The following is a 20,853-nucleotide window of genomic DNA, read 5'->3' as shown; positions in this document are numbered from 1 at the left end:
CGTCCTTTCTGCCCCTTCATCCTACTGTTTGTCCGCACGCCTTTACTACCCCGTCTTCTCCACCACTCCTGTCTCACTCATCCCCATCCCTATGATCCTCGCCCTAGTATTCCCTTATTCCTCTCTATTTCTAAAATTCCCCCCTCCTCCCAAGGGATCCTCGTCTCCCCCAGCCTCTGGGTACCCTCTCACTCCTGGAAGGGCCACTCCCTTTCCCAGCCCAGAGGAAGCGCGGGGTACGCAGCGAGCGCACGTAGCGAGCGCAACGCGTCGGGGCTGGAGTCGGAGGGGAGCCGCGGGGTCCTCCCGCTCCTCGGTAGTCCCCGGGCGCGGTGCAGTCTGGGGGAACATGGCCGCTTCCGGTCTCCCTCCCGGGCCGGCGCTGGCCTGACCGCGGCCCCTGCCCGGCGCACTCCGCCCTCCGCTCCTGCCGCCCCGCAGCCGCGGAGGTCGCTTCAGCCTTTCCCTCCCGCTGCCCCCGCCGCACCATGGAGAAGAGCTCGAGCTGCGAGAGTCTTGGCTCCCAGCCGGCCGCAGCACGGCCGCCCAGCGTGGACTCCCTGTCCAGGTAACCAGGATGCCCAGGGCCCCGCCTAGCGCCCGAGAGGGATGGAGAGGGGCCGGGGACCCGCTGGATGGTGCCCCAGCTCCTGGACTTGCTTCCCGAAGGCTGCGCCCAAATTTCTTTCCAGGGACTTGGGAACCACTTCTTTCTCCCTCTTCGGGGTTTAGAGGCTGGGGAAAAGGGAGGTTAAAACTCACTGCTGCTTTATCGGTGACTCTACGTATAACGATCTCATTTTATCCCTGGTTGAGGGAGCCCCAGTTCATTAGTTTCTCTTGTTTCTCATTCCCTCTCGAATTATTTTTTTGGACAGCCCTTCCCCCAGCCACCACCCCTCATTTCCTCTCAGCCTTTCTTTACTCTTTTCCAAACCATTCTCCAGTCTTTCTTCCATCTGTCCATGTTTCTTTGATTTTGGGATTCTTGCCCACCCTTTCCTCTTTTTTCCATCACTTTACTTCCATATCTCTTTAATGATTTTCCCTATACTCTGACCCCTTCCCCCCATTTCGTTTTAAAAATGTAAATAAAAATGCCCACTGTACGTCTTTTCTAAATCTTGCAGCTGAACGTCATTATCTAGGAATCTGAGCAGTCCTTAACCCGGAGTGAGTAATGAGTTGTAGTTTTCTTCCTTCTTGGGCTACCGGTTCTCCTGGTTATTTCTCTTGTTCCAGATGCGATTTTTTTTTTCCTGGAATTTTGAGGAGTACTTTAGTATGCAATTTTGTAGACAGCTGTTGTGAATATTAACTAGACATGTTTTAGATGAATATTTTCCCTTTGGTTTTAAAATAGTGATTTAAAATTTTAGGAAGAAATAATAGAAGACCTGTGTTTGTTATGTAGCCACAACGAAATCAGGTTCTTTCCCATCAAAAAACAGTCTAATTATTATTAGAGAGTTATTGGATACTAATCCGTGTGAAAACACAAATTTCATTTTCCTCTGAGTAAATTGAAGTTTCTTTCTTTTAATTCATTTGGGACTCCACTAAATATGGGTGACACAGCTATGTTTTCCTATTACTGTTCAGACCTTATGGGAAACTATTAGCTGATTCCATCATTATAAATTAGATTTTCTAAAGCACTCATAGCAACCTGCCCACACCTTTTTCAGAGTTCTTAACAAACAGTGTAATTGTTGGTTTAATTGACTTTTCTCCTAGGCTATACGCTACTGGAGGACAAGGACCATATCTTACTTATCTTCTTGTCTCTAGCATTTAACGGAGACCCTACATGTCAGAGGTGCTCAATAAAATTTTTTTTTGAATCTGTAGATGTAATTATCCAGGAGAGAAGAATTTTTCTTTGCAATCATATATACTGTACATTTATTTCAGGTATTTAAAAAATTTTATGTTTATTACTCTGAAATTTAGGAAGTGGAGGATTTACATTCTCAGTCATAAAATTATGAAGAAAACAGGTTGGAAAATTGTAATTTTATAGGAAAGTTACAAATGGCAGCTATGGTTCAGAATAGAATGTAAAGAAAACAAGTGAAGCAACCAGTAATCTCACCCAAGCAAGAGGATTTAGAACCACAGGAGGCAGCATAGTCTGTTAGAATGAAGAATGTACTGGAAGTTAGGAGGCTCAGGGTCTTTAAAGTCCCTGGCTCTGCTAGCTTTTTGGCTTGTATCATTTAACCTTTCTAGTCTGCAGTTTTCTCATCTTTCAAAATAAAGAAGTTGATCTAGAAAACCTGTAAGGTCCCTTGGCAGTCTAAAGTTCTATCATTCTTTATCTCAATGACAATAATGATTAAGATGCATTCTTATCAACTACTAAGATATTCCCTTTACGGATTTTTGAAATTATACAAAATCCCTTTACGGATTTTGAAATTATACTAAATAAAAAAATTTATTACAAATTAATGTATCTAATTGTGCCATTTAAGTACATTTAATTCCCCCCAAAGAAAACCCAGTAACTTTAAAGTTTATATATGCATCTAATTCTTAATTAAAAAATTATGTTACTGACATATGAATTTGAGAAAACTAACTCCTTGAAAGAGTTTGGACTAGAATATGTTAGCGTCGTCCTCTCTGGACAAAAATATAAGTATGATCTACTTTCCACAGGAAAATGACAGCTTTCTTTCCTTTCCTCTGGAAGGTAGAAAAAATTACATTTATTGAATGTCTGCTGTGTAGAATTCACCCTGCTAAATTTTTTCATGTCTTTTATTTTATGAATCATTACACCTGGTTGATCAACAGTATAGAATAGCTGCGTTATAGACGCTTGTTAGCTTAAATTTAAACTTAATCTAGGCAAACAATCAATTGTAGATGATTCTGATACAGAGGCAGGGTAGACAACCATGATTATAATAGCTATGCTAAGTGGCTATCCAGTTGTTTAAGTTTTTACTTTGATAGTCTATGATAAAGCAGAATATCTATGTTTGGACTGTATTGTCTCAGCCTTTTGCGGAAATGTTGCCCTTAAATTGTTTATTTTTATGCCTTCTGTTTTTTACAATTAGGAAATTTTCAATTTCAAATTTTCAATTTTTCAATTAGGAAATTGCCATGTGAATTTGTTTTGATACCTCCTATACAATAATAGTGAATATGTCCAGTGTGTTCCATATATCTTTTACAGACTAGATTGACGTAAATTTCTGCTGAGTTTAGCTCCAGGAAAAATTGTTTATTCAAAAAATGTGCTTCCTATTTGTTTGAAAATGCAAACTATGTAACTGCATGTTTCTCTTCAATTTAGCAAAAAGACTTCAGTCAGATTTGTAACTGAAGTTGGTAATGTACACCTATCTAATTTCTTCAGGTACTTCTATTAGATGAATTCAGTTTAAATATTATATTTAAATGTGTTAATTTGTAAGTTTTTTATGTTTTTCTGGGAAATAGGAAGAATATAAATCTGAAAAATTTTACACTAATCCTGCTGGTTGCCCACTGTTTTTTTTTAAGATTTTATTTATTTATTTGAGAGAGAATGAGATAGAGAGCATGAGAAGGGGGAGGGTCAGAGAGAGAGGCAGACTCCCCGCCGAGCAGGGAGCCCGACGCGGAACTCGATCCCAGGACTCCAGGATCATGACCCGAGCCGAAGGCAGTCGCCCAACCAACTGAGCCACCCAGGCGCCCGCCCACTGTTTTTTTGAAAATGACACACTCCATTGAAGTTGGTTGACAGGCTCTTGTGGGATCTGTAGTTCACTCCAAATGTATGTTGAGTCTTGGGGAGCCTCGGTGGCTCAGTCAGTTGAGTGTCCGACTCTTGGTTTCGGCTCAGGTCATGATCTCGGGGTCGTGGGATTGAGCCTGGAGTCGGGCTCTGTGCTTATTGCAGAGTCTGCTTGAGGTTCTCTCCCTCTCCCTCTGCTCCTCCCCCGGGCGTGCACACTCTCTCTCTCAAATAAATACAGTTTTCAGATGTATGTTGAGTCTTGTCTGTCTATGTACCTATATATGTGGTCGTCTCAGAGCTGCTACTGCTTCTGGCTTTGCCTTTTAGGTCATCATAGGCTTGATGCTTTTGGCCACAAAAGAATGATTTAATTTTTTTTTTTAAAGATTTTATTTATTTATTTGAGAGAGAGAATGAGACAGAGAGAGAGAGCACGAGATGGGGGAGGATCAGAGGGAGAAGCAGACCCCCTGCTGAGCAGGGAGCCTGATGCGGGACTCGATCCCGGGACTCCAGGATAATGACCTGAGCCGAAGGCAGTCGCTTAACCAACTGAGCCACCCAGGCGCCCTTTAATTTTTTTATATGATATCCAGATAGCAGTTTCCTAGTCAGCTATAGTTATGTCATCCTCCATCCTTAAAAAAAGTAACTTTCTTCAGTGAATCTTGCTTGGTGTTAGTCTACTTCAATGAGCTGTTCAGCAGCTCTTGTATATCCTGTGTTGTCCATTCTTCGATGTGTCCAGCCCCAGAGAGAGAGTTGTGAAAAAGTTCACTTCAGCACCCTGATAATCTGGCTGCATTCCATAATTTAATTCTTGTTGCCCTTGCTCTGATTCTTGACATAAGTATGATTTATACAGGATATAGATAAAACAGTACTGTAGGCTAGATATGATAGCTAGGGTAGGCCTGAGCCTTAGAATTGTATAAGTTATACAGCAGGATTTGTCACTATATTGATATTATTTCTGCCTTCTTAGTCTGGCTTTCCATTTTTTCAGTTTGTACACTGTTATAAAATGCACTGCCTGAGTGGGTTTCTTTGATTATTTTTTATTATGCATAATCACATGCTATTATATCTAGTGCCATATAGGTGTCTAGTAAATGTTTGAATAAAGAAATGTTGAATGTTCACTGCTCTCTTATTTGCTGTCTCCATTCAAAGGATTAAAAAGGGTTTTCTTATGTTGAATTTGGCCCGTAAAGACACAACTTCAAGTTCAAGCTAAAGTTATTCTTGCATGACGCCTCTTGACACTGAGCTGATTTTATTGGCTACATTATCTTTTCTGTGCCCAGTCATATATTTTCACAACATTGTGTTCCTTTAACCTACCTGCTTTTCCATCTGCTACTCTTGATTATTTTGGTCTCTTTCTGTCTAACTTATCTTGTCAGTCATTTTATTTAATATCTGTTTCTTTCATCTTTTATATACCCTCATATACTCTAGTTATTCTGGGCACCAGTTGTTTGTCTCAGATTATTTTGGTTTATCAATTGATTTCTAGTCTATAAATTCATTAGTATTTATATTTATGTATTTATATATATATACTTACATTTAACTTAGATAAAAAACATCAAAGTGTGGTACATTGAATATACTCCGAAAAGTAGTCTTCAACTAATTACATTTTTAAGTTACATGTCTTCCTTTAAAATTATCATCATCTGAAAACAGCAAATCCTGGTTGTTTCCTTGAATTTTGATGGTACTTATAGTCTGAAAAGGGAGAAGAGTTTTTAAGATTTCTGAAACACATTTTTTTGTAAGATTTCATCTCTAGTTTCAGCCTCAAGTTCTGTTCTAGAGCTGATATGTTGGTAGGAAATGTATTTTTGGGTTGTTTTCCAGTAGTGGTGATAGATTTGTGTCCAATCACACATTCTTACCCACTCCCTTTGTGACTCTTGGCATGTCTTCTGAGGCACCTGGCTAGGATTAGTGGTAGAAACTAGTTATGGAACTAAGTGAAACTCACAGGTTGAGCTTCCAGCCTTGGCAATAGAATTAGCACCTTGTGTCAGACATTGGACATACGTACTTATTTTGTATTTCATTATTCCAGGACCCTAAAAATACTTGAAAGTTCTGTCAGATAAGATCCAATGTTACTGTGAACTTCAGTAATTACTGTATAGATTTTTTTCTGAAAGACAATTTAAAAAGGTTAATTACTAGTCAAAAGTATACAAGTGTACCAAAATTGAGATTGGGTCCCATATGTGTTTTTTTCTTTCCTCTTTATGCTGTCATCAGTAGTCTTCTATTAATGTAGATCAGTAGTTCCCAGATCAGTAGCATCAGCATCCTTTTTGGATTTGTTAAAAATACAGATTCCCTGGTCCTACCTCAGATGTAATTGAATAAAACACTCTGGCAGTGGAGCCTGCAGTTTGTTTAAGCAAGTCCTGCAGGTGATCCTAAACTAAAACTAGAGTTTGAGAACCACTGCCTTAGGTCTTTTACTAATTGTTTTCTAGTAACTCCATCAGTATTTGTTGAAACAGACTAAGTTAAGGTCTGTGTTACTGCTACCATAAGCCTATTACTTGAAAGCATTTTTGTAGAAAAATTGATTGAAGTAGTGAAAGGTAAAAGTCATCTCTTTAGGGATTTATGACATCTGGTTTTTAGGAAATTGCCTGAGGTTTTTTTCTTTCTCAGCTATGAGTAAAACATCAGGAATACATGTTTTAGGTCTTTTCTTAAAAATAGGTCCTTGGGGCGCCTGGGTGGCTAAGTCGGTTGAGTGTCCAACTACTGGTTTCAGCTCGGGTCATGATCTCAGGGTCATGAGATTGAGCCCTGCGAGGGGCTCTATGCTCAGCAGGGAGTCTGCTGGAGATTCTCTCTCTCCGTCTCTCCCCAACTCGCGCGTGCACGCTCTCTCTCCCTCAAATAAATAAATCTTAAAAAAAGAAAAAGGTCCTTGGTGAAATCCATTAGTGGTAACATAAATGAAAAAAAATATAAATAAGTAATTCCAGGAAGCCATCACCTGAACGAATGAAGTCTGGATTACGCCCAAGGGAAGGAAATAACCCAGATACAGATGTCCAGAAATCAGTAAGTTTATTTTGTAAAGCTGCCAAGTTCATGCTATTGTATTCAAAATCTCTAGGGCCAAAGGTTGCATGTGAATCAGGACTTGACCAGTGGAAATTCTTTAGATTTTAGTAGAGAGTACTTTTTCTTTTTAAGAAAATTAGTTTTGAATAGGTAAAGCACTTGCTATCTTTGTCCCATTGTTTGAATTAGTTAAATCTGTGGATAGGATTAAAAACTATTGAGAGTTGATAGTCAAGGATAGGCAGTGATTTTATAAGCCTGCTTCCCACAGGAAGTCAGGTTAAAAATGGAACTATCAGAAAAAAAAAGATTGGTACAAAATTATTAAAATCAAAGGGACTAGAGATGATGCCCTCTTAACGAAAGTAATAATCTCCGTTCCCTTTGCTATAACTTTATTAACGCAGAACTAGTTGTGCGGTCCCTCTGACTGTGCTTCTGTGTGTGCCCGCTGCTGCCATCCCTACAGACCACGGATGTGCCGCCTTCGCAGCTCCTCCCCCACCCCGCACGTGGTAGCACCATGGCAGGCATCCTGATGACTTTTCAAAGGCTCTTACTGCAGGAGATTAGCTCTTGCGCTCTTTAAATACTTGTTAGCCTAGATTAGATAAGGGCAGATGCTATGTTCTCAGTATAATAAGAATTCACTTTTAAAGTATCTTTTGAACTATATACTTTAAAAACCCTAAATACTGATACTTGGAAAATTCCTCTTATTTTATTTTTTTAAAGTTAGGGTTTAGGTTTAACAGATTATAACAGAAAATCCAAACTAACTGTGGCCTAAAACAGATGATTTTAGTTTTTCTCCCATATAAAAGCCCAGAGATAGTCCATACTGATTGGATAGAGTGGACCTGAAGTATCAAGAACACAGACTCGGGCGCCTGGGTGGCTCAGTTGGTTGGGCGACTGCCTTCGGCTCAGGTCATGATCCTGGGGTCCCGGGATCGAGTCCCGCGTCGGGCTCCCTGCTTGGCAGGGAGTCTGCTTCTCCCTCTCCCGCTCCCCCCTCTTGTGCTCTCTCTCTCACTCTCTCTCTCAAATAAATAAATAAAATCTTTAAAAAAAACCCAAAAAACAAAACAAAACACAGACTCTTTATTGCAGTGTTACCTCATGAACCAAAATTGCTGTTGGAACTCGAACCATTGCATTTATTGTAGTCAGAAGGAAGGACGAAGGGAAGAAGAACGGCATGTTCTCTTTCTTAAGGGATACTTTTTTGAGGTTATATATAATCTTTTAAGCTTACATCCAGTTGGCCAGAACATGGTTCCATGGCCATACCTAACCACAAGGGAAGGCTAGGGTGTGTAGTCTCTTCTGGGAAGCCTGTGCTGAGCTAAAAATTGGAGGTTCTTTCTGTAGGAAATAGTAGAGAATGGGTATTGGAGATAGTTAGCAACTTCTCCATAGCATAAATGAATCATTTTAGCAAGGAAGACGTTTTCTGGTTAAAGTTAACAATACTTCACTTACGGCAGAGACATTCTTAGACTTGCAAGAGCAGTGACCAAAGTAGAAAATACGCTGAGAGACATGATATATTGTAGCAGGCCAGAAAAGAAAACTGTATCTTGGAACACTCTAAACTCAAGTTTTTTAACTTTATACTTTTTGTGTGTATTATCTTGGGCCAGATTTTTATAGTCCTAACCTGGGATCATAACATAAAAGGGATACATTTCATAATTGTCAACTCTTTAAGTGAAAGGCAGATGGAAATCAAATGAAGAATGATCAACTGTGCTATTTCATTTTTTATTTCATTTGAAGGCCTCAAGGAATTGCATGGTAAAGTAGTGGTGGTAATGAGGATGGTGGCCAACACTGCTTACTCTTCTGCTGTTTCCAGTTTGCTTCCCAGCCTTGTGTCCATGTGTTTTATCTCCCCCCAAAAATATTGCCTCAGGTTTCCACTTAGGTATTTTCTCTCATTTCATTTCTAAAGGTTTGGTCTCCATAGGGGAAATAAAACTGGCCGTTTGGGACCATGTTAGTTTATGAATGCTTTTGCAATATTTTGTGTGTGCTTTTGTATCTTTGACCTTAAAACTTGAAAATTCAGAGAAATCCATGTTTATGCATTTTTGTTTCTGAACTTAGATATTAATATTTTAAGCATGTAACGTCAAACATAGGTGTTTAATCATTACATTTGGAAGTGGGTAGAAGAGGGTAGAGAAGTTTCCTCTGGATTGGTATGGCATTATTCTTTGGGCTCAGAGGATTTAAAAGGCATGAGTCACAAATATATCCATCTCCTTTCCTAGCAAAATTGCCTTCACAGACCACTGCAAGTAGGACTTTGTTAGAAGGTTGTGTATTAGCAAAAGGAATAATAACTTTGGCTGAAGACAGGCTAGTGATTTCAAGCCTTAATTTTCTTGAGCTAAGCAGGATGCCCAGCAAGGTCAAAAATAAAATTTTATATGATACATATGTCCTCTGTTACTGGTATTAGATAATATTCTTCCATTATAACCAAAGGCAGTATGTAAAAATAGAAACACCTAGGATAAACTTTGCTTTTCAAGTGGTAGACAGTTGTTCTAGAAGTAAATATTATTGTTGTGATTGTTAATACTAATATAAATAGTAGCACTTAACATTTTTGAGTGCTTGCTGGGCATGGTGCTAAATCCCTTAATATGCATTTTCTCATATTATCATAATTATATAAAATAAACAGTATTATTGTTTCCATTTTACAGAGGAAAAAACCAAAGATTAGGGAGAGCAGTTTGACATTTGGACCCAAGTCTGTTTAATGTCAGGGTCTTTGTAAAGACCTGATCATGCCTGAAGACCTAGATCTAGGCCCAAACCATGTTCTAGGTCTAGACCCAAAAGAGGGCAATCCCAGGGCAGGATGATTGGGTGGTAGTGGCAAGGAAATGAGTTTCTTTGATTGGCTGCACTGATGAGCAGGAAAAGGCTAATGTATACACAGTACATCAGTGAGTCCAGAGTGTCCATATTTGGAGAGAATTTTCTGACTTTGAATGTTTTTTGCTTCTAACAGAAGACAGGTTGATTTTTTTTTTTTTCTTTGCTTGATGATTAAGAGGATAGTGTCATTAGAACGATATTACATTTTGAACATCGGATACAGCAGGTAAACATGGTACCAAAGCCTCCTCCTGCCGCTCCCTCCCCTGGAGGCTTTACAGAATAACTTAGAATACTTTACTGTAGGGTTCCTTAAGTATCTGAATTCCCCTAAGTTCCTTTGTGTGTTTGTTTACAGTTAATGTGTTAAGAGCCATTGACATTTGAAGATCATCAGAAGTGAAGATAAAACATCTCAAAAATTATAATGTAAGTGAATGGGAAAATGGAATTAAAAAATGGACAAAAGTTAATATTGTCACCGATATTTCTGGAATCCATATACTTTTATCCCAAATGAAATTTATGCCTTTGAGTAACCAGTAACTTCAAACTTTAGTCCCAATTCCAAGTCCCAGTCCTTAAAATTCTGTGTTCTCTTCTACCCGGAGTAAACAGTTGCTATGTTTTAGTCATCAGTAATTTTCCATTAAAATTCTTTTGGCTTCTGTGTACTGTTTTTTCCCCTTTTTCTCTTTAGTAGTTTGCTGTTTGAGAACGGCTCATGTTATATTTGAAATTGAATGTGTGTAGAGACTGAGGTCTTTGCTCTTTGGCTGCTGATGTTTTACTCAATTTTAATTTTACTACCATTTTGTATGTTTCTTAGCTAGAAATAGGACCAGTTTGCTAGCTAGCCTCCTCCCTCCCTCCTCCCTCCCTTTCTTCCTCTCTGTATTTGTTTAGCATCTACTATGGCCTGCACATTATGCTAGATCCAGAATTCCTAAGACCTTGGTACTGAAATGAGTTGTGTCATCTTTTTGTACAGTTAGGGACATTAGAGATCATCTGGTGTGACTAGGACTTGTGATGACCTTAAGTGTGGCTGAGGACCATCTGCATATTTCAGTTACCTGTGGTACTTAGGAGACATTTAGCTTCCTAGCTTTCAGCGCAGACATTCTGAACCACTGGGAGTGGGCCCAAAAATCTGCGCTTAAAGTGAGTACCTTCAATCCAGATACTTTTTGGACTCTACACATTTGTATAGATGCAGAAAGAGACCTAGAGAAGTTTAATAACTTACCCAAAGGTATAGTATGTGTTAGAAGGCCAGAGACGATTGGTCTTGTTTCCTTCAAAGTCACAGAGCTAATTAATGTTAGAAGTGATCTCCTGACTTCCAATTCTAGACTTCACTAAATCACATAGTGACTTCTTTTAGGCCAGGCAGCTTTCCTGTGTATATATAAAATTGTAATGAATCCGTTACTATTATTGAAAAAATTAAATGCACATACGGGTTTTGTGCATGAAAAACATGGACTGTTTCTTCAGTAGATATGTGACTGGCTCTGAGTTTGAAATCATTGGGTAGAAAAAGACCCTAGTAGTCCAAGTAGAGGAACCCCCCCACCCTGGCCCCTGCCATGGTACTATTCCCACTTGGCCTTTAAGTTTTATGCTTCTGAGAAGAAGGGATTTGATTTAATTTTTGAATGATGGTAGCTAGCATAGTGCTTTGCAAATAGTAGGTGCTTGCTCAACTGTAATATGAATAATTTAATGTTAAAACTTTGTTTTTTACCCCTTTTGGATTCTCTGAGGTACTTTTAGAAGTGGTTTTATTTTCTTGGTTCAGAATCTGATACTTTATATACCAAGCCAGAGACATTAAGCAATTGAAGTTATTTTATATTTTTAATACTGAATCATTATGGCTGATAGTCACAGTATCTTTGAGCGACTGAAATAGTCTAAATTATTTTCTGAACCATAAGAGTTTAACTTAGTTTTAGTATTGTGTATAATTTATATTGTATTGTGTATGGTATACTGATAGTTACTGAATTATAATCTTACATTAGTAAAAGTAGTTGTCCAATTTTTGGGAGATACTCTGTAATTCTCGAATTTATTAGTAAGTTTAACTGAAAATGCCACTACCCAATTTTCTGGGTATTTTGAGACATGTCTTAATTATAAGATTTAAAAAAAAGTGATATTTTAAAATCACTTATTCATTTCTAATAGGTTTAAATGTTATGCATTTTCTTTCCATTAAATGGTTTTTGCTCTTTTTTAGCCACAGACCCAAAATCATAAATACGATAGCTCTAAAAGGGAACTTTATTATGTAGTCTAACTCCTTCATTTTTTATGTTGGGACACTAAAGAGTGTCTGAGAGTGGAAGTTTTTTTTTTTTTTTTTAAAGATTTTATTTATTTGAGAGAGAGAGTGAGAGAGAGAAAGAGCACAAGAGGGAGGAGCGGGAGAGGGAGAAGCAGAATCCCTGCTGAGCAGGGAGCCCGATGTGGGACTCGATCCCGGGACTCCAGGATCATGACCTGAGCCGAAGGCAGTCGCTTAACCAACTGAGCCACCCAGGCGCCCGAGAGTGGAAGTTTTATGAATGTTAACATGTTTGTGAACAAACAGAACAATGTGATATTTCTATGATGACACGTGTGAAATGCTTTCAAAACTGTAAAATGTCACATAAATATAATGTATTATGATTACTGCTATGATGATCATATGTCTGCTGAGTTTCCTTGTGACTTAATTGAAAATATTCACTATCATTTAGTCTAAAATCAGAAAGAGAAATACATATGTTTGTTTCTTGGTCTTTTCTCTTGTTTCTTGTGGTCAGATTTTACTAAGTCTCCTTTAAGCACATGGTTTTAGAATAGATACTTTTCAGGATACCTGAATTTCTCTTTCACTGTGTTAATCTAATCCAGATTGTCACCTTATAAAGTTACACAGAATACTCAGGGTGATGTTTCTATTTTGGAAGAGTTCTGTCAGCCATTTTCCATGCAAGAATGAATGAATGCTCAGTATTATCCCTCAGTGTAATCAAAGTAGCTAATAGTAATGTTAACACATTTGGGTATAGTTTTTGTAGCTACAACACTGTTTGTCCTACATCAGCTCCATTGTTTCTCATAACAGCTTCATGAGGTCAGTTTTCATCTGACAGATGAGTAACTGAAGCTCAGAGAAGTGACATTACTGTTCACTGTCTCCTGCTTATAAGAGATGGAACTGGAACTTTGACTCTAAATGCCATTGTTTCCACTGCCCAGCATGAATCATAACATGGAATTCTTGAAGTTTCATGGGGTATACATCTTGCTCTTTAAAGGAAATTCTGAATATTGGAAAGTTGATGACAGGTTTATCTGGTCAGCCAGCCTAATTATTCAGTGCATACTTCTTTTTAGAAGTCTGACTCATGTTGCTACTCTTGAAGTACTAATAAGAGATGCAGGTATCTTTTGGATCAAAGACTCATTCTCAGCATCATTATCAGGGTGTGCTGCTTAAAATTATTTGAGTGTTTAAATGTTTAAAATGATAGTAATTATAGTCTTTAGAAGTATATTGAACTATATAAACTCAAAAAAAAAAATACTGTGATGCGATACAACACAATGTACTGAAAAATCTTGATTCCTTCTTAGTCCTTGGTTCTTTAGTTCTGATTCTCCTTCTTGACTGTGACTCTGGATGTGTCACTTGATTTCTGTGAGCCCGATTCCCTCATCTGGAATAAGGGTAAAATGATACGTGCTATACTGCCTTTATAGGATTGTTGTGAGGCCTAAATATGAGGATTGGTGATGACAATAAGAAAAAATAAAAAAACAGCTAACAGCTATGTAGTATGTACCGAGTGGTAGGCACTGTTTTAAATATTTTACATATATTAATTCATTTAGTTCTCGTAACAGTCCTGCGAAGTATAGGAATTATCATTATTCCCACTTTATAGATGAGGAAACTGAGAGGTGAAGTAACTTCCTCAAGATCATACAGGGTGATTGAACCAGAATTCAGTACCAGGCAATCTAGCCCTAGAGTTGGTAGTATGTATGAAGATAATGTATGGATGAGAGCACTTTGACATTTGTAAATGACTATGCTAATGTTCAGTATTAATATTTAAACAAAACGTTTAAAAAGAGAGATGTGTTCCTCATCCTTATTATACAGATAGAGAAAAAAAAAGGCAAAAACAAGTAAGAAAAAAGTGTCTTGTTATGATTTATGATTTTTAACAATTGACCAATCTCGTAGATTTGGAAGAGTTTTCAAAATTATGGAGAGATACATGACTGAATGATGCTAATACATTTGATTTTTAATTCCTTTTCAGGCTAGAACGAGAAAGAGACATTGAAGTCTTTTCCTACTCAATGTTTTAACTTAATGGCTGCAAAACAAGACAAAATACGTGTGTTAATTTATGGGATTTTGAAGTTTGTGCAGAAAAGTTTTATCTCATTACACTGTAGGAGTGACCAATTAATAGTAATAATTAGTTTTTCTCTGTCTAGGATAAAAAAAAATCTCTCTAGATAATCTGAAGAATGGATAGGTGACTTTCTCATTTTAATACTTAATTCAGATTTGCATGCTGGGGTAAGAAAATTACAAGTGAGGTCATTTATTAAGGCATCAATTCCCTATGTGTTTTCCGTTTGTCCAGGTAAAAGTGTTTTTGAGCAGGCATTTATTGCATAGGTCAACTCTCCTTTTTTAGTATTTTTGACCTTATATTTCAGTTTGGGTTGGAAGTGCTTGTTTCTAAAAGGAAATGTAATTTTAGAGTCGTGCGCTTTGAGTTCTAATGCTGTGATCAATTTTCAGTTGAGTATGACATTTTCTCAGCTAAGCTGAAATATAAATAACTTTTCCCCTCTAGGCTACTTATGAATCCATGTAAGTTTTAATTTTAGCTCTCGTCTGAGTTTGAGTCAGATTTAGAAGTTCTGAGAAATTCTTTTAAGAGGTTGCTGAGGGTGTAGGGATTGGCACTGGGACTCAGGGTGGGTGCCTCCTACTCCATTTTTACCCCATCCCCTATGGACACACTCCTTTTGGCTAGAATGCTTTGGCTTTTGCTTGTTTTACCTATTTATATTTCCAGATAAGAGCTTTGAAGACAAACTACTCTGTAGAAAAAAAGAGAAGTATGTAAGGCATTTCCTTTACAGCCTGGTTTTTCACACTTGCTGGTGGATTACCAAGTTATATACCCAGACTTTTATTTTGGGAAATATGGTTGTTAGACCTGAAAACAAAATAATGCAAATTAAACTGTACCCAAGGTCACATGTACCTTAGAACCTTGGGATTTTCCAGACTAAGTGCCAATGTGCTCCTGCTGTCCCAGAGCTCAGATCCCCTTTGTGTCTGAAGAATGCAGAATGTTGTCTCTCATCTCTGTCTATCCGATGCCATGATGATAAGATCATTTATGCCATATCTTTTTTTCTACAGACTGGTTAAGAAATTTAGGATTCTGGTGTAGCATTTCAAAATATCATTATAAGCTGTAAATTAATTTGTTTTTGGTAGTTGTTTTTCTATTTCGGGGATCCTGCAAATATTCTGACAATAAGTCTTTTGTTTCCCAATGTTTTATACACACTGCAGGCCTTTTATTATTTTTTTAAATAAAATTTTGAACAGAATGACTAATAGAGCGTGAACAGTGGGTATGACACTAGTCCATTGTGTAAGTACTGAAAGCAAATTTGCATTCCTCGAAGAGCTTGTTCACAGTCAGAATATAGACCACATTCTTTAATGTTCTTGGGCAAACATGTTATGTATGTGCTCAGGACATTACTTACAAGAGAATACTTTTTAAAAAGAACCTTTTCTTTCCATGGAATACTGAGGATAAGTTAAATTGGCGGATGGGAGTGAAGCGGTTTAAATAAGGCAAGTGGTTTAGATTTTAATGTAATGACTATGGTCATTAATAACTGGAAATAAAAGACATGCAACCTCTCCCAAATCCTCAGGAGGCATTTGTTTACTAGGATATAGGAAAAGATAGGTGCCTTGTTTTCAGGTTGTTTTGAACTAAGAGTGTATAATGCTTGGTATGTTTATCTGTACCTTTAGTTTTCAGACATACTTTTTCACTTTTGGTAGAAATGTTTTTATTGGATTTTGAAATATTAGATCAGGAGAGGTAAGAGTAAGTATATTTATGGCCTCTGTTAGGACTTGGATTTTATGTTTCTGTTCGTTATTATGAAATACCTCCAAGTGTACTGTGAATGACAATAAAGTAATGATAATTCCATTCACAGTCCAGCAAACCAGTAGAGCCAGAGCGGTTCAGTGCTTTGCTAAAGGATACATTGAAAAATACAGGTAATGGTTTTCTGATCGAAGCTTTTGGCAGTCTTCTGTTTGGATATATCAGAAGTTACATAAGGTGTGTAATATATGTATAAATATAAATATATAAAATATGAAGACATATTTGTATGTATATAAGAACAAAAATATAAAAGCATAAATATATTTATACATATACAAAAAACTTCACTTTGATATTTGTTCTTTAAGTGATTCATCAAACTCTTTTTTTTAAGTTTAAAAGTTTGTACATTCAGTTACCTTAATCAAATGAGGACAGTTTACAGTAAAGATCTAAGTGAAAAGTACTTTTAGGGCCAAGTGCTTTCGCTCCATTTTAATTTAATTAATGGATTCCTTCTTAAAAGGAGACCCTTACTTCTGATCTCATCTTGTTTTCCCTTCTGAAGAGGATACTCTTGTATTTCCACAATGCTATTTGTTGAACGTTTTCTACCACTACCAGTTATTTAGCACGAATAACTTCATATAGATCATGTTTTTGATCCTTATTACAGTCTTAGAAGGTATCATTATTTTATTTTATAAAGAAAGAACAGAGATTAAGTAACTTACCTGAATTATTATTTGCTAAGTGGTGAAACCCAAGTCTCTCTGACCCTGAAGCTTATGTTTTCGGCCACTAAGCACTTCAACATCTTGTTCTGTGCATTGTTGTCCTCTTCTTTACTTTGCATCCTTTATATTCCTCCATTCCTATGCTGTACTATTGTGAGATACTTACAGATTTGGCACCTTCATTATTAGACTGTAAGTCCCTTGAAGGAAATGAATCTGTTTTCAGCTCTATCCCCAGTACATAATACATTGTTGATGTTAGTGGACGTCTGTGGAAGAGATAGGTGGGAGGCTGTGATAAGGGAGACTCATGAGGTTCCTGCTCCCCAAATGGAGGGGAGACATGGGAAGAGCAGGAGGGCAGATGGCTAAGAGGCTTCTAGTTGGAGGTTGACATTCTTAGTCTCCATCCTTCCAAGGAAGCTGAAGGGTACTTTGAGGCATGGGAATATTTGGAGGTGAGAAGCTGCCTCTCTGGAGGCAGATTTCTCTACCTTTACAGCATTAACAGTGATGCTTGTAAGTTTAGTAGTATTGAGGCATGAAGTACTTCTGTAGTAGGTGCCAAAATTTATTTGTTTGGACATAATGGTCTCAATTTGCAAGTTTTTAGCTTGACTAATTCTCAGGAATGAGTATAATTTTTAAAAAATGTCCTAACTGAAACAAAAAATAGAAAAATGGAGAGGACTTTATCTTACTTATGTAGTGATACTCATTTGAAAAGCACCTAAAGAGTAATTCCTGTCCCCCTACCAACAATTAGTTTGTATAACTCTGTTCACCTAAATGCTGTACTTTGAAATAGTAGAACTTATGAGACCAAAAGGGTGGAGCACTGTTCTTAGGAATAGTGTGGCAAAGGAAAAAGACATTCTGTTACAACAACAGCAGACCAGTAAATGTAGGGGGAATGACTAAGAGTCAGATGATGGGATTTCTGTTTTGATCTTGTGGTGGAAGGAAAACTGTGTCACTCTGGCTAAGACAGTGGCAGGGCTATTAAAAAACAGAGTATGACTAGTGCTGTTCTGTATTGTGCCTTTCTTACTCACTGTAGACCTAAGGTCTGTTCTTCTGTATGTATGTGTGTATGTGTGTTCATTTGGTTATTTTGTGGAACCAGAAGTTAGCATTTAAATAAGATTGATTTGATTCTTTTTAATTAGGAATCAAGAGAATAATCTGGTTTAGGATGGAGTGAGGAGTGGGTTAAGGAGGGGGGAATTCTGGTGAGAGTGACTTCCCATTCACAAGGGCCATTGCTCTACAAATTTGGATAAATGCATTTGTGAATGTAAATTGTTTGCATGTTCATGTAGTCTTTAACTGCTCTTCCTAAGAGTTGATAACCAATCAGAATTTAGTACGTTAGACTACAATTATAGTTTTATTCTAAGAGGTATTTTGAGCCTCTTAGGAAATGGAGTCTATACATGAATAAGTGTAAAGAATAATTGGTATTATTAACATTCATATTGCATAGTGCTAGTTATCTTTTGATCAGTTTTGTTGCTTTTGAGAAAATATTCTTTCTGTAACAACTTGATTACTTTCTAAAATGTGTGTTTTATTATGATTTTTTTTTGACATAGCACGCTTGACTTATCTGAATAAAGGTATTAATGCTCTTGAGGGCAGGAATATGTTTTGCCTACCCTAGAGATATTATGACTGTTTTTATTTGAAAGTACACTTAACTCTCCATTATTCTGAATCTTTTTTTTGCTACTTTAAAAAAAAATTTAAATTCAGTTAATTAAATTATAGTGTATTATTAGTTTCAGAGGTAGAGCTCAGTGATTCATCAGTTGTATATAACAGCCAGTGCTCATTACATCACGTGTCCTCCTTAATGCCCATCACACAGTTAGCCCATCCCCCCATTGATCTCCCCTTCAGCAGCCCTCAGTTTGTTTCCTATGGTTAAGAGTCTCTTACGGTTTGTCTCTCTCTCTGATTACATCTTGTTTTGTTTTTCTGTCCCTTCCTCTATGCTCCTCTGTTTTCTTAAATTCCACATATGAGTAAAATCATGTGATAATTGTCTTTCTCTGATTGACTTATTTTGCTTAGCATAATACCCTCTAGTTCCATCCATGTCATATGGCTTATATATTTAACCTTGTCAGTGTTTCTTTCTTTTTTTTCTTTTTTTTGTACCTCCATTGAAGGACTGATAGGAAGAGAAGGGAATCATGATTATAACTTAATTTTATTTCTTTTTTAAATTTAATTTATTTAGTTATTTATTTTTTAAGATTTTATTTATTTGACAGAGAGCGAGCAGGAACACAAGCAGGGGGAGTGGGAGAGGGAGAAGCAGGCTTCCCGCTGACCAGGGAGCCCGATGTGGGCTCGATCCCAGGACCTGGGGATCATGACCTGAACCGAAGGCAGACGCTTAACGACTGAACCACCCAGGTGTCCCATTATTTCTTTTTTTTTTTAAAAAGATTAACTTATTTATTTAACAGAGAGAGAGAGAGCGAGCACTAGCAGGGGGAGTGGGAGAGGAAGAGCAGGCTCCCCACTGAGCAGGGAGCCCGATGTGGGGCTTGATCCCAGGACCCTGGGATCATGACCTGAGTGGAAGGCAGATGCTTAACTGACTGAGGCACCCAGGCACCCCTTAATTTTATTTCTTAATAACAACTCTGATTAGAGATTTGAGCAGAAAAGTGACCACACTAATTAAAAATGAGGAACAAAATCTCATGTTGTTGCAGTTGGGTGAGGGTCTTTCCATGGTGAAAGTTTATGCAGTATAGCTAAGAAATGATATGGAAGGACAAGTCTTTGAATCACATTTACATGTGGGGCAATAGTTCATTTGTATATGTGTGTGCGTGTGTGTGTGTGTGAGGAAAAAGTTGGGGGCATTTTAACTATCAAGAGATGAAGGGATATAAAACATAGTGAAACACAGTTTAGCACATATTTCCAGTATTTAGAACTGTAACTCTTCAACTCATTTGTGATCCCAGAATTTTGCTTTTGCTCTGAATCATAGAATCTTAGCTTTGAACTTTGAGACCATCTTGTATTGCAACTCAACCCTTTAGTCTTCCTTATGATTCGAATGTCACCATTTTGACATTGAATTCTTTTGAATGTCATTGAATAACATCATTCACAAAGCCCTACGTCTTCAACACTTCCTGCTCTGTTTGGAAGACCACTGTCATGATGAAAAGAGGACGTGGATATAAGAAATGATGCTTTTTGTAGCCAGTCAATTAAATGGAATATGGATAATGGAGAATGATGGCTTAGTTTGGAAGCATAATTGTATTTTTCAGTTAAGCATGCATTGGGAGAAGTCTATGCGTGTAGGGGCAGGGGAGGTGGCATTTACTGACTAAGGCAGATACTATGCAGTGAATATAATTTTATTTGAATAGTGACACCACAGTTCTTCTAATCTTGACTGAACTCTCTCTGTGAAACTGTTACAAAATAAGGGCCATTTAAAAGTGTATTTGAGGGGAGCCTGGGTGGCTCAGTCGGTTAAGCATCTGCCTTCAACTTGGGTCATGATCCCAGGGTCCTGGGATTGAGCCCCCACATTGGGCTCCTTGCTCAGCAGGGAGTCTGCTTCTCCCTCTCCCTGTGCCTCTCTCCCCAGCTTGTACTCTCTCTCTCTCAAATAAATAAAATCTTAAAAAAATAATAAAAATGTATTTGGACCACTAATCTATGAATCTTTATATATCATCTTTTCATTTGTTTGCCCAAATTCTTAAGTTGGCTTTTGCCAAAAATGAGATGACATGATTTTTTTTTTCATATTTTATGACATTCCCCACCATTCTTTTATTCTTTGCATTGATTGAATTGATCATCTCAAGTATGTATTTGATGTTTTTTTCCTGTAAATCAGTTTTTCCTTTAAGTTACTCTAGTGTAAATAGATCGGGCCTATTATTTTATTGATGCCATTTTTTTTTTAAAGATTTTATTTATTTATTTGAGAGAGCGAGAATGAGAGAGAGTACATGAGAGGGGGGAGGGTCAGAGGGAGAAGCAGGCTCCTCGCTGAGCAGGGAGCCCGATGCGGGACTCGATCCCAGGACTCCAGGATCATGACCTGAGCCGAAGTCAGTTGCTTAACCAACTGAGCCAGCCAGGCGCCCTTGATGCCATTTTTAATACAATGGCTATGTTTTAAATGCTAATCTCTAAAGAGTTCTCATTTTCATTTGGGAAGTTTTCTTGG

General features: G+C 37.7%; 1 protein-coding gene across 2 annotated transcripts in view; it reads left to right on the top strand.

Annotated features, from left to right (window-relative positions):
- The first annotated feature begins 236 nt into the window (after positions 1–236).
- The window catches only part of MTMR2 (myotubularin related protein 2), a 114,657-nt gene continuing 94,040 nt past the window's right edge, over positions 237–20,853 (top strand). The window contains exon 1 of one of the 2 annotated variants that reach the window (XM_021679109.2): positions 237–568. In XM_021679109.2, the coding sequence (XP_021534784.1) occupies positions 489–568 (80 nt within the window). In that variant the 5' untranslated portion in view covers positions 237–488. Of the gene's footprint in view, positions 569–10,134; positions 10,151–20,853 lie in introns of those variants that run through there. The other variant, XM_021679108.2, reaches the window with a different exon arrangement.

The sequence above is a fragment of the Neomonachus schauinslandi genome, chromosome 11 (genome assembly GCF_002201575.2).
Source record: "Neomonachus schauinslandi chromosome 11, ASM220157v2, whole genome shotgun sequence".
Lineage (NCBI taxonomy): Eukaryota > Metazoa > Chordata > Mammalia > Carnivora > Phocidae > Neomonachus > Neomonachus schauinslandi.
The sequence above is the reverse complement of the archived record's forward strand: the minus strand, read 5'-3'. Positions and strand labels throughout refer to the sequence as shown.